The sequence below is a fragment of the Babylonia areolata genome, chromosome 3, assembly GCF_041734735.1.
Source record: "Babylonia areolata isolate BAREFJ2019XMU chromosome 3, ASM4173473v1, whole genome shotgun sequence".
In the NCBI taxonomy this organism is placed as follows: domain Eukaryota; kingdom Metazoa; phylum Mollusca; class Gastropoda; order Neogastropoda; family Buccinidae; genus Babylonia; species Babylonia areolata.
Window position 1 is genome coordinate 43,963,460 of NC_134878.1, and position 13,473 is coordinate 43,976,932.

Consider the following 13,473-nt stretch of genomic DNA (forward strand, 5'->3'; position numbering starts at 1 on the left):
GAGTGAAAGCTCATAAGATTATCATAAACTTCACCAGCGTTGTGTGTGTGTGTGTGTGTGTGTGTGTGTGTGTGTGTGTGTGTCTGCCGTATCTCGGTGTCTGTGTGACGGTGTCAGTATACTTGCTTAGTTCTTGCTTGCCTTTCGTACCTGTTACGAGCAATGTCAGTGTGTCTGTGTGTCAGGCTGAGTCAGTGTCTCAGCGCTGTCGCCCGAGTCCTGAGTCAGTGAGAGAGACTCAACTGATGGACAGACAGAGAAAATGAGTTGATGTCAAGTTGGAAATAAAGTCTGCTCGGAGTCGCGGAGCCCACAATAATATCTTCTTTTTTTCTTCTTCCTGTTAGGTGTCCACGGTCATCACATTGACCATTCTGACACCATAATGGAGAGGAGCGCAGCAGCGTGGAGAAAAAGACAACAAAAAAACCCCACCTTCCTAGGGCCTAAAAAGGGGGTGGCGGGGGTAGAAAGATGGCGGGGCGGGCCCGGTGGGGGGTGGGGGGGGGGGGAGGAGGGCAGGGGGGGAAGCCATCATCTGTTTCAGGCATCAGGACCAGGCCTTTCCGGCTACCGAAGCGGCCTCCGGGGTCAAGCCCCGACCGGCAAAGCCCTACTCCCTCGCTTGCCTTACTTTGGCTGATGGCGGGGCAGGGCTTTTAAGACATTCGGGTCATCCTTGAGGCAAAGGCCTCAAGGGAAGGAGCGGTGACAGTAGCTTCTGGTAGTGAGTTCCACTCTCTGATGGTACGTGGCAGGAATGAGAATTTCCGGTAGTCAGTGCGGCATGATGGTATTCTGTACGCTTGGTTGTGGCCTCTCCCTCTTCTGTTATGGTATGAGGTTGTTTGTCTCGACTTTGGCCAGGTTGTGACGGATTTTGTAGAGAATGGCGAGTCTAGCTGATTTCCTTCGCTGTTGTAGTTTGGGCCACTTTAGTTGTTCCAGCATATTTCCGACACTTGAGGTGTTTCGGTGTCGGTTTAGGACGAATCTCGACGCTCTGTGTTGTACTGCCTCGAGCTTGCTGATGTCATCTTTTTGGTGGGGGTCCCATACAGAGGAGGCGCACTCGAGGATGGGCCTGACGAGGGACTTGTAGGCTCTTTCTTTGATGGTGGTGGAGCCGATCTTCAGGATCCTACGAAGGAAACCCAGTGTGCGGTTGGCCTTTGCAGCTACGGCATCGATGTGTGCATTCCAGCTGCTGTTGCTCTGCACCGTCACGCCGAGGTACTTCGTGGAGCTGACTGTTTCCAGTGTGTGGCCGTGCAGGGTGTAGGAGCTCTCCCTCACTGGTCTGCATCGCGTCATGTTGAGGACGTTGCACTTCTTCGGGTGGAACGACATGTCCCACTGGCTCTCCCAGTCTTCCAGTCGGTGCAAGTCCTCCTGTAGGATGCCCTGATCCTCGGGTGATGCGATGTTTCTGTGGAGAAGAGTGTCATCTGCAAAAAGGCGGCTGTCCGATTCCACATTCTCAGGAAGGTCGTTTATGTACGTGAGGAACAGGGACGGCCCGACGACTGAGCCCTGCGGTACTCCGGACTTCACCGGGATGAAGTCCGACGATGCACCGTCCACTGCCACCGACCACAGCCTGTCGACGACTGTCTTGGAGTAGGCTTCTAAGCTATGTGTTCCCAGTATCAGCATACACGCGAGGTTTGAATATGATCAAATTATTCAAGTTAACTCTCTCCCTCTTTCTCTCTCTCTCTCTCTCTCTCTCTCTCTCTCTAAATTACACACACACACACACACACACACACACACACACACACACACACACAATATTTTTGGAAAGTCAAGTTATTTCGGCCGACGAGGTTCTTATGGTCGAACTTTCACAGGCATTAGTTCATAGCCCTATTTCTACATTCCTGTAATGTACGTCAGAAATGCGTTAATGGTTTCTCATGATCATTGTTATCATTATTGAATTATTATTGTTAAATTTAACTGCATGTTAGTTATGCATTTTTTGGGTAGTTTTCTACCTTTTCTGTTTTCCTCCCCCCCCCTCCTCATCCTCTCCCAGCCACTCCCGGCGCCCCCCCCCCTCCCCGGCCCCTTTATTATTATTATTATTATTTTATTTTTTTAACCGTCTAATATCACTGATTGTGAAAAGACGCTAAACTAATGAACGAACACACACACACACACACACACACACACACACACACACACACACACACACACATATACATATTGCAGAAGGTTTGCTGCATAGTCCAATCAGTTGGACATTTGTTATAGTTGTTACAGTTGTTTGATGTTAGCGTATTCTTCTATATTGTGCCTATGTCTCCCGTTTTAATGCTTTATTTTTTCCAATGCTCTGTATCTTTCCCCACCACACACACACACACCATTTTTCACTCTCTGCACAATACCGTTCCCTCCACCACGCTCCGGCCCCCCCCCCCCCCTTTTTTTTTTCTTTCGTCTAATATCACTTAAAGTGGAAGACGTTAAACTGAAGACTACTACTACACATACACACACAGGAACTGGGGGCAACACACACACAAACACATGATGTCACCCAGTTAAGTTGGCCGGATCAGGTCAGCCAGAGAAGCGCGTGACTTCGCTGCAAAAAATAAACATCGAGAACGACCTTCACCGCGCACGCTTCCAGCTTCGTTTTCGTTTGTCAGTGGAGGGAAATCCCGTTGCCTCTGCTGGCAGACGCGACGCAAAATTCGAGCTACTTTTGATCTGATTCCAGACCAGACGAAATCTTTATCCACAATATATATCAGCAGACTGATTAGTTTATGAGACGTCTAGCTGGGAGCTTCAGCGTCGTCTGAAACTGCCATCTGCACAGAAGTCGTCTACTGATACGAACGGAACGCTTCGGACTGAGTGAGTTCGACAAAGAAACAGCAATGCGGCTTCACACATGGCTGGCTGTGCTCGGTTTGCTCGTCAGGACAGGTGAGTGTAGTCATGCTTTGTGAATCCCCAGCAGTTTATGCCTGTAACATACAAGAGATACTTGGTATTATCGCACTATGAATGAATATCTCTGCAGCTTCTGTATATCATGTGTTGTGCTTTTCACGTTAGTTTGTGTTGGTGATGCATTCTTTCATTGCACATTTGCAGTTTCCTGTCGTCATCTGTTTCATTTTCGTTTTGTACACTCACTCAGTGACAGCTGTCGAAGGAACGAACGAACGACGGGAAATTTGTTTCTAAGTTGACCCAAGAGAAAAGTTAGCGGATCGAATATTCTGTATTCAGTGCAGTGTGTAAGTCAATAACCGGCCACAGCGGATAAGACTTAAATACAGGAACAGAAACCGAAAACAAAGCAGACATCGAGAGAATAAACATCCAGCAAGAATACAGCCACCCCCCTCCCCCAAACACTGCAGTTGGCCCGCAGTTCTCTCTTCTTTTTTTTCTTGCGTAGGTGTGTCAGTCAGTGGGAGTCCGTGCATGGCCACGACAAATGACTCGACGAGAGAAATGTAATTCGAGTTGTACTGATTGCTATGCAGTCGCCATGGAGCTGAAATGTTATTACTCTTATTGATTGAAGAGACGGAAGAGACGACGTCAGCTCTGTCCATGTGCAATTGTGCGCCGCGTGCCGTGCGTCAAGTTTAGCTGGTGTGCAGTAGTTGTGAAGAATATATGTATATATGTGCGAATTTGTCATCAGTGGAGTGCGTGCGCGCACGTGTGTGTGTGTGTGTGTGTGTGTGTGTGTGACGGTGTCAATGCTTGCTTTCTTCAGTCCTTGCCTTTCTTACTGTCACGGTTATGACTGAGCTATGTATGCATGTCACAGTGCGTCACACACTTCAAGGGAGTGGTTGTGGGCCCGGCAAGCCATTCAGCAAAAACTCGGAATCCCAAACCAAATCAGTTACGTTATATGATTTTTGTTTATATGAGTACGATATTAACATATGTTTCTTACAAACACACGACAAAGCAACAAGAAGGACAACAAAAAGCCTGGCATGTTAACAATTTTCCCCCTCAATACGGCGGACCGGAACTAAGAATTGTGTTCACAAGTGAGGCGTGGACGTTCACTCCGCCAGTCACACAGAGTGACAGAGGGGAAGAAATGTGAATATTGCTGAAAGCGTATATATATGTAGGCAAAAAATGCACGGCGGCTGTGGTAGAACATAAAAAAGACACCATACAACACTTTTTTTTTCTTGTCCAGATATATCCTGCAAGGAGGATGGAACTCTAACACAAAATGACTGGGAAAAGGCTGAGAAACTGAATAAATTTTTTGCATCTGTCTTTACTCCGGAACCTTTAGAGCATGCACCTGAATTTAAATGTGGCAAGCAAGAAGAGGTAAATTGGATGACTGTAACCAAGGAGCAGATGAATAAAGCTTTTAAAAATCTGAACCAGGCTAAGTCCCCGGGATCTGACGAAATTCACTCAAGATGCTGGAGGAAATTTTGTATTTTGTATTTCTTTTTATCACAACAGATTTCTCTGTGTGAAACTCGGGCTGCTCTCCCCAGGGAGAGCGCGTCGCTGCACGGCTATAGCGCCACCAATTTTTTTGTTTTTTTTTTCCTGCGTGCAGTTTTTTTAATTTGTTTTTCCTATCGAAGTGGATTTTTTTATACAGAATTTTGCCAGGAACAACCCTTTTGTTGCCGTGGATTCTTTTACGTGCGCTAAGTGCATGCTGCACACGGGACCTCGGTTTATCCGTCTCATCCGAATGACTAGCGTCCAGACCACCACTCAAGGTGTAGTGGAGGGGGAGAAAATATCGGCGGCTGAGCCGTGATTCGAACCAGCGCGCTCAGATTCTCTCGCTTCCTAGGCGGACGCGTTACCTCTAGGCCATCACTCCATCGCAGATGAACTAGCACAACCTCTGTCTATATTGTTTAACAAAACTATCAGAGAAGACAAGCTGCCTACTGAATGGAAAGAGGCTGAGGTCAGACCTATATTTTAAAAGGGTGACAAGTCATGTTCTGGTAATTATAGGCCAGTCATGACACTCCCGTTGACGCTATATACCTTGACTTGAGAAAAGCCTTTGACACAGTTCCCCACAAAAGACTTGTTATAAAGCTAGAGGGCTATGGTGTTGAAGGGAACCAACTGAAATGGATAGAAAACTTCCTGGCTGACCGAACACAATATGTATCTGTTAATGGAAATTGCTCAGACAAAATTAAGGTAACAAATGGAGTTCCACAAGGTAGTGTCCTGGGACCTTCCTTATTTGTTTACTACATAAATGACATGCCAAACGGTATAAATTTCAATATGAAAATATTCGCCGACGATGCCAAAGCGTATTCCGCCATAAGACTGATGAAGACTGTGTCAAACTACAGGATAGTGTACATAAACGTGTTCAGTGGACGGAGGACTGGCTTGTAAGATTTAATAGTGAAAAGTGTAAAGTTCTTCACTTGGGGAAGAAAAATCCTAAACACGACTATTTTATGAAGGATGGACCAAATGTCAGTGTACTTCAAACCACAGATGGAGAAAAGGACCTGGGTGTCATAGTTGATCACGAACTGAGTTTGAACAACATATAAATGAATGTGTAAAAAAACCTAAAAGGATTTCGGGTCTCTTAATGAGGACAATTACGTACAAAAATAAAGAAATTATGGTGCCCTTATTTAAGGCGCTAATACGTCCTATTTTGGAGTATGCCAGTGCTACAAGGTGTACATATTCAAGAAAACACATTGATCTGTTAGAGGGTGTCCAGAGACGGTTTTTTTTTTTTTCCAAAAGAATTATTGCTATGGTAAATTTGGAGTACGAGGACCGTCTCAGACGTTTAAAACTACCAAGTCTAGAATATCAAAGAGTAAGGGGAGACATGATTGAGGTGTTCAAAATCCAGCATGAAATCTATGACCCAAGCACCACTTACACTTTATTCACTTGTTTCGATGCAAACACAAATACTACCAAAAATGATACCTCTGGCATGATCACAAGAGGGCATGACTATAAACTAACGAAATCCCGACCTATCTCTCGAGTTTATGAAGAGTTTTTTTAATTTATTTTTTTTTTTTTTAACTAACAGAACTGTTAACTTAGGGAATAACCTCCCCAAGGAAGCGGTCAATGTAAATTCATTAAATGCCTTTAAAAATCAGCTGGATAAACCCCTAAAAAAACCCACAAAAAAACCCAACTATGTCTTCTCCACAAATTTCGGAGAACCTAAACTAAAACAGTAGAAGACACAAAAACCAAAGATTTCCTCGGGTTAAAAACGAAAACTGGCATCAAACAAAAACAAACAACAACAACAACAAAATCAACATGAGGGCCAAAGGCTTTCAGCCTACATGCCTTACAATGCTATGCTGTGCTATGCTATGAAAGATTGAGGCTTTCGTTTTTATTTTACTATGATGTTGTTGTGGTGGTATGTATTCCAAAAGTGTCACCACCACGTGCCCCCTTGACCCGGTCTTTCAGTGTGACTGATTCAGTTCGCTGAATAACGACCTCACGGTACCACCTTCACTCGGCCACGTACATGACCGACCCCAGAGACCTCAAGTACCATGTTCACTGACAGTGACCAGCAAGTCATATGACTTCTATCTTTGTACGAACCGGGTGTCATGTTAATTGTTGTCCGACTATTTCCGCCAGAGGAAACCGTTCTTCTCGTGACAGTGACTTCTGTTTTCAGCTTTGTGTTATTCAAATATGTTAATCATTCACAAAGTGACCGCGCGCGCACATGCACTCTCTCTCTCTCTCTCTCACGCGCGCGCGCACACACACACACACACACACACTGATACGCTGACTCACAAACATGTGACAGTGTGAAGACATGTATTCTGCTGCGTAAGTACGTCACTCAGTGTTGAGAGATGGACGATTTTCGAAGGAAGTTCCTCGTTCTGTCCTCATGACATCAAAAGGTTATTTTTGTTCAGTCAGCCATTATTGTGTGTGACTCGAAATATTTAGTTTTCATACACACACACACGTACACACACACACACACACACACACACACACACACACACACACACAAAAGCGCGCACGCGCACATAAGTCACGTCCTTATTCGAACTGAAGCTTAAACCACTGGAGGTGTGGCAGACATCACTGACCCAAAACGAACAGACCAGTGCCGCGCCATTAATAGAATTCTGTTGTGGCTCCGGCAAACTATACTTACTTTCTTGCAGTGTCAGTCCGCAGTATGTGTCACAGTTGATAGAAAGCGTGCTCGCGCGTTGTGTGTGTGTGTGTGTGTGTGTGTGTGTGTGTGCGCGCGCGCGTGTGTGTGTGTGCAGAGAGAGAGAGAGGAGAGAGAGAGAGAGATGGTGGCTCTACAATGCAGTATAATGATAATGAAAATGAATGATCGAAATGTGTCCGTGGGCACACGTATTTGTTAGGCATAATCAAATTTTAGCATGTCGATACATTTATGACCGGAAATATAATAGTACAAGTGTACACACAACGGTTACACATATCACTTCGAGTCTGTGAAACCGGATCTCTCCGTCCGCGAACAGCAGTGTTTGATTGATTTATGTAGGCCACACAGGCGCGACTGGCTGTGGAAAAAGCAATAGGCTTTTATTATTTTGTATCCGTGACGTTAGGTGTTGACGCAATTCCGCAGTTGCTGCTTTTGCCATAGTGTAGGCTACAGCCAATGTGAGATAGCCTGGAGTTGTTCCCGGCGCCCAGTGCATTCATTGACGGGCACTGAGGGGGTTAACGGTCTGATTTTCCTTGTCAGTGACACTTCCTCGTTACACGCAACTCTGTTAGAATGATTGTTTTCAGTTCAATAGTTTCATAGGGTGCAGTTGCGTGCCCCCACGTAAATTGCTTGCGATGGCCACTGTCACACACACACACACACACTGTGACACACACACTGTGACACACACATGCACACTAACGTACAGTGACACTTGAACATACAGACGTCATGCATTTCTCACACACTCACCCAAGCACACACACAAACACACACACACACTGACGTACGTGACACTTTAACATACGGACGTTATGCATTTCACACACACATACACACACACACACACACACACACACACACACACACTGACGTGCAGTGACACTCTAACATACAGACGTCATGCATTTCACACACACACGCACACACACACACACACACACTCTCTCTCTCCGTTGTACGGCTCAAGTCTTGTCACAGTGAAAAGATTGATATGATCAGTGGATGCGGGACTGAGAAGGGATGATGCACATTCGATTATGTTCCATCCAGCGGCTGACGAGTTCATGCAACTTTATTGTCTGTGGCAGTCAAGTGGTACATTCCGACACGGAAGCCTAGATGTACAGTTAACCGACAGGATGGTCAGTGACTATATCAGTATGGTACTGCGATGATGACAGTAAATGATGATCCTAGGATGATAAAGAACGTAGTGGTGCGGTGTCATTAATTTCATTAAAAAAATATATTAAAAAAACCGCTAGAAAGGAGGAAAAAAGCGAGTGTGGGGGTGGGGAGGGGCAGGGTGGGTGGGTAGGGGGGGGGGGTCTACTACGAACAGAAAGCCAGACTTACTGGAAGTCAAACGGACTTGACGGCAACGCGAATGCATCGCTAATTGGCGTTCGACAGCCGTCTGTTGTCCGAACTGAAAGCGGCAAGTGGTGCACTGATTCTGTAGACCAAGTACGTGACATGGCGATGAAAAACATACAAATGTCACCGTGACGCCGAACCCTTGAAGGCTAGGCCCTGTTGTTTTTATCACACTTGGTTCACTGTAATGTTCTCATATTGAATTATGTCCATTATTGTTAGTTCCCTTTAACTAAGAATTAGAGGTCACGTGATGAAACGGAGGCAGCCGGTCGTTATTCGGGCAGACAGCATGACACTCCATTATGTTGAAATAAATACTAAAAACATCTAAACAAAGAGACTTCGAGTGTATGTGTACTCTACATTTGGCGACGAGTGAGTAACCGAACACCGCGCAATGGGAGAAAACGAACAAAATGCAGCAGCAGCAGTCAGAACTGTTGCAAACATCTCCGTGCCGTCCGTGTCTCCGTTCGACCCACATGGTGATGTTGCTAGCGTGTTTCAGCGTTGGGAAAGATGGCTTAGAAGCTTCGAACTTTTTGCTGACGCTTCAGGATGCACTGACGGAAGACAGAAGAGACAACTTTTGCTTCACTGTGCAGGTACAGAAACCCAAGAAATATTTTTCACGTTCGACCCACAACCGCCAGAGTATGAACAGGCAGCAGAAGCACTGACGAACTATTTCAAACCGGCAAAGAATCTCCCGTACCTCCGTCACATGTTTCGTCAAGCAAAGCAGGGTGACAATGAAAGTGTAGCACAGTATGTTACCCGACTTCGTCAACTAGCCAAGGACTGTGACTTTGGCGATGGCACAGCCGACTTCATACGTGACCAAGTGATAGACAAGTGTGCTTCTGACAAACTCCGTACTAGGCTACTAGCAGAAAAAGACTTGACACTGGAAAAATGTCTGTCCTTAGCCGCTTCCAAAGAACTGTCAGAACAACAGTCCCAGTTGATAGCAGGTGAAAGAGAAAACGTGTTTGCAGTCAGACAAAGTAGTGGGAGAGGCAGAGTTGACAGAAACACTGACAGTAGCAAATACAGAGGTAGTAGAGGTGCAAACAGTAACGCTAGTAGCAGTGTGAGTACCCACTCCAGTATCAAGTGTGGCCGATGCGGACGTGCAGGACATAAATCTTCTGAGTGTAGATGTTCACAAAACGTGACTTGCTGGAATTGCAATTTGAAAGGCCATTTTGCTGCCCAATGCCGCAAACCAAAACGAGAAACAACTGAAGGCCAACGAGGTCAGCGACAAAACAGAGGACGAGCTGGAAGGAAAAACCGTGGTCGACTTCACTTTGTGGAGGAACAACAACAACAGTCATTATACTCGGAACAACAACCATCATCGGACTCGGATGAATACGTCTTCGCAGTTGAGCCAACCCCCAATGAGGTAACAGTACTGATTGAGGATGAACCCATTAACATGATCGTGGACAGTGGCGCGTCGGTCAACATTCTCAACTCTACAGCAGCTGCCAAACTGAAGCAACGAGGTGCCGAATTCGAGGAATGCAAGCGTACACTATACCCCTATGGGTCACCACCGATAACAGCCAAGAAAATGGTGAAAGCAGAAATCCAAGTCGCAGGAAAACAACCAGTCACAGCTGAGTTCTTAGTCATTCCGGGCTCTCAACCGCCGTTGCTAGGACGACAGACGTCAGAAGAGCTTGGGATCCTGCAAATTGACGTGAACTTCATCCAGAAAGACATTCTGAGCAAGTATCCTGGTATCACTGAAGGCATAGGCAACCTCAAAAACGTTGAAGTGACAATACATGTAGACAAAAGTGTACCCCCTGTTGCTAGAAAACACTCGCGAGTACCGTTCCATCTCAGGAGCCAAGTGGAGAAAGAGCTTGAAAAACTTGAAAAGGAGGATGTCATAGAAAAAGTGTCAGACTCATCGACAGAATGGGTTTCAAGAATAGTGACTGTACCGAAGCCAAAGAAACCAGCCGAGATACGACTCTGCGTAGACATGAGAGACGCAAACAAGGCAATTATGAGGACACGTCATGTCACACCAACGATCGAGGAGCTGGTCACCGACTTACACGGCGCAACAGTTTTCAGCAAGATCGATTTGAGATCGGGCTACCATCAACTGACACTCAAACCTGAATCCCGGGGAATCACAACGTTCTCTACACACTGTGGACTATACCGTTACAAACGTCTCAGTTTTGGCATAAATTCAGCCGCAGAGATCTTCCAACACACCATACAAACTGTGATAGCTGATGTAGCAGGTAGTCGCAACGTCAGTGATGACATTATAGTTTTTGGCAAAGACGCTGAAGAACATGATAGAAATCTGCACAAGCTACTCACCACTCTCCATCAAGCTGGGCTGACCGTGAACAGTTCCAAGTGCCAGTTCAGAAAGAAGGAGATCGAGTTCTACGGATTCATCTTCAGTGCCGACGGACTCAGACCTGACCCAGCCAAGGTCGCCGCGCTCAAGGACGCCGCAGAACCTCAGAACAGCTCCGAACTCCGTTCGTTTCTTGGAATGGCGCAGTACAGTGCTAGGTTCATTCCGAACTTTGCAACCATCACAGAGCCTCTCCGTCGTCTCACCAGACAAGACGTGCCGTGGAGCTGGGGCGAAGAAGAAGCTAGAGCTCTGTGTGCCGTGAAACAAGCACTGTGTGAGTCAGCAACCCTGGTGTACTTCGACACCAGCAAGAAAACTGTGATACTGGTGGACGCCAGCCCTGTGGGCATCGCCGCTCTTCTTTCTCAAGAAAACAAGCCAGTATGCTACGCCAGCCGGGCCCTGAGTGAAGTAGAACAGCGCTACTCTCAAACGGAGCGAGAAGCGCTAGCCATCATATGGGCCTGTGAACATTTTGACATCTATGTTCGTGGCAGCAGCTTCACAGTGGTCACCGATCACAAACCCCTAACCACCATCTGGAGCAAGCCGTCACCCCCCGCCAGAATTCAAAGATGGGCCATGCGACTTCAACCCTACAAAATGGAGGTCGTGTACAAGCCAGGCAAGGACAATCCGGCAGACTACCTTTCAAGACATCCAATCCCTGGCACCGTCTCATCCAGAGAGGAGAAAGCAGCGGAAGAATTCGTACAGTTCGTCACCGACACGAACACCCCAGTCGCCATCACTACAGAAGACATCCGGAGAGCAACCACAGGTGATCCCACACTGGTGAAGATCATGGAGTTGGTCCGAACAGGCCGATGGCACACATGCCCACCAGACATGCAGGCGGAAACATTCCGAGCATTCCGCAACGTCAAAGACATGTGTACTCTACATTCACCAATGCCGTTTTGTTCATCAGTACCTTTTACTGAGAAATAATACTAATAGTGATAATAGTATATGGCACAAACTCCCCATATAATGGGCTCTGAGCGCCTTACATGAAACAAAACATATACAATAGTGTATAATAACATCTCTCCTGCACATGAAAAAAACAACAAAAAACAAAAAACTGAACACATATATATGTGTATCTGTGCACCAAGATTCCACTACAAATGAACACACACACGCACACACACACACACACACACACACACACACACACACAAACTACCGCACACTCGCGTACACACGCGAACACACTGACGCTCGCGCACACAAACACCTGACCACAGACACTGACTCTCGGACACACACACTTCATGATTTCAGTTAAGGGTCAAGTGGGGGCACGGTGGGCAGGAGGAAGAAGAATGCTATGCTTCATCACATGGAAAGAACCTAGCCTGTTTGACTGAATTGGTGGGTTTTCAAGTTTGTTTTGAAAGAGGACAGCGATGGTTAGTGATGGAGATCCAGAGGAAGACAATTCCAGACAGAAGATGCTTGATACTGAAAGGCCCTTTTGCCAAATGTCTTTGAAGAGGTTTGGGGGACTCAGTTGACAAGGAAAATTTCACGCGGCAGAAGACCTGAGAGAACGGGAACTCGAGAGGTGTTAGTATAAAGGACAGAAGATAAGTAAGATGGGAGAGATCCTTCAAAGTGGCGATAAGCCAATATATCGCTACTAGATCATATACTGGAGTGATGGGTGGTTAACCAATGAAGTTGACGTGAACTTGAGTGGGGCAACGTGATCCTTTTTTAGCTTTCTGAAAATGATTCTTGCAGCATTGTTCAAAATAATCTGAGGGCATGACAACAAATCAGAAGTCTGGCCAGCAAGTGGACAGAACACTCCATTCGAAAGTAAGAACCTGAGTTTTAAAAAAAAACTTGCATCGGGCCTCGCGGATTCCTGGCCGCCGACTAGGCGCATGCTTTTGAGAACTGAACAATTTTGAATATTCTTATCCACCTTGTGCATTCAGCTTATTTGACGAGAACTCCCCGAATGATTTGTGTCACTGACCTGTCGTTGTTTGAGAATAATCATCACAGATTCATCTTTTAATACTGGGAAGTCACATGAGTTTATCTCTTCCGCTTAGTTTTGCCGCCATTAAAACTGAGTACATCACGTGGAACATGTTCGTGTCGGGCATGAGTGAGTTACGCCACCGACCGAAGACGGAATCGAGTCCTGTGCGGTCGGTTTAGAACGATGGCCCATTTTAGTATCCTGGGACACGTTTCAATTAACGAAAAAATATCGTGCATTTTGCAAAGCGGCAGGCGTATGGGAAACTGAGAACATATATAACGTGACACCCGTAATCAGCCCTTCCAATCAAAGATTAGGCATAATACGACGTGCAATGACCCGCGTCATTGACACTGACGAACCGATGTCTCAAGCCGCCATGTTTTTTATTTTTTATTTTTTTTAACCTTGACATAGTTTGCGGTACGGACTTGAACAGACAACTCATTAAAA

At 46.1% G+C, this 13,473-nt stretch overlaps 1 protein-coding gene across 1 annotated transcript in view; it reads left to right on the forward strand.

Moving 5' to 3' along the window:
* Positions 1–2,621: 2,621 nt before the first annotated feature.
* LOC143280005 (post-GPI attachment to proteins factor 6-like) overlaps positions 2,622–13,473 on the forward strand; it is a 38,440-nt gene continuing 27,588 nt past the window's right edge. Inside the window, exon 1 of the mRNA XM_076584445.1 lies at positions 2,622–2,949. Coding sequence (XP_076440560.1) covers positions 2,901–2,949 — 49 coding nt within the window. The 5' untranslated portion in view covers positions 2,622–2,900. The remainder of the gene's footprint in view (positions 2,950–13,473) is intronic.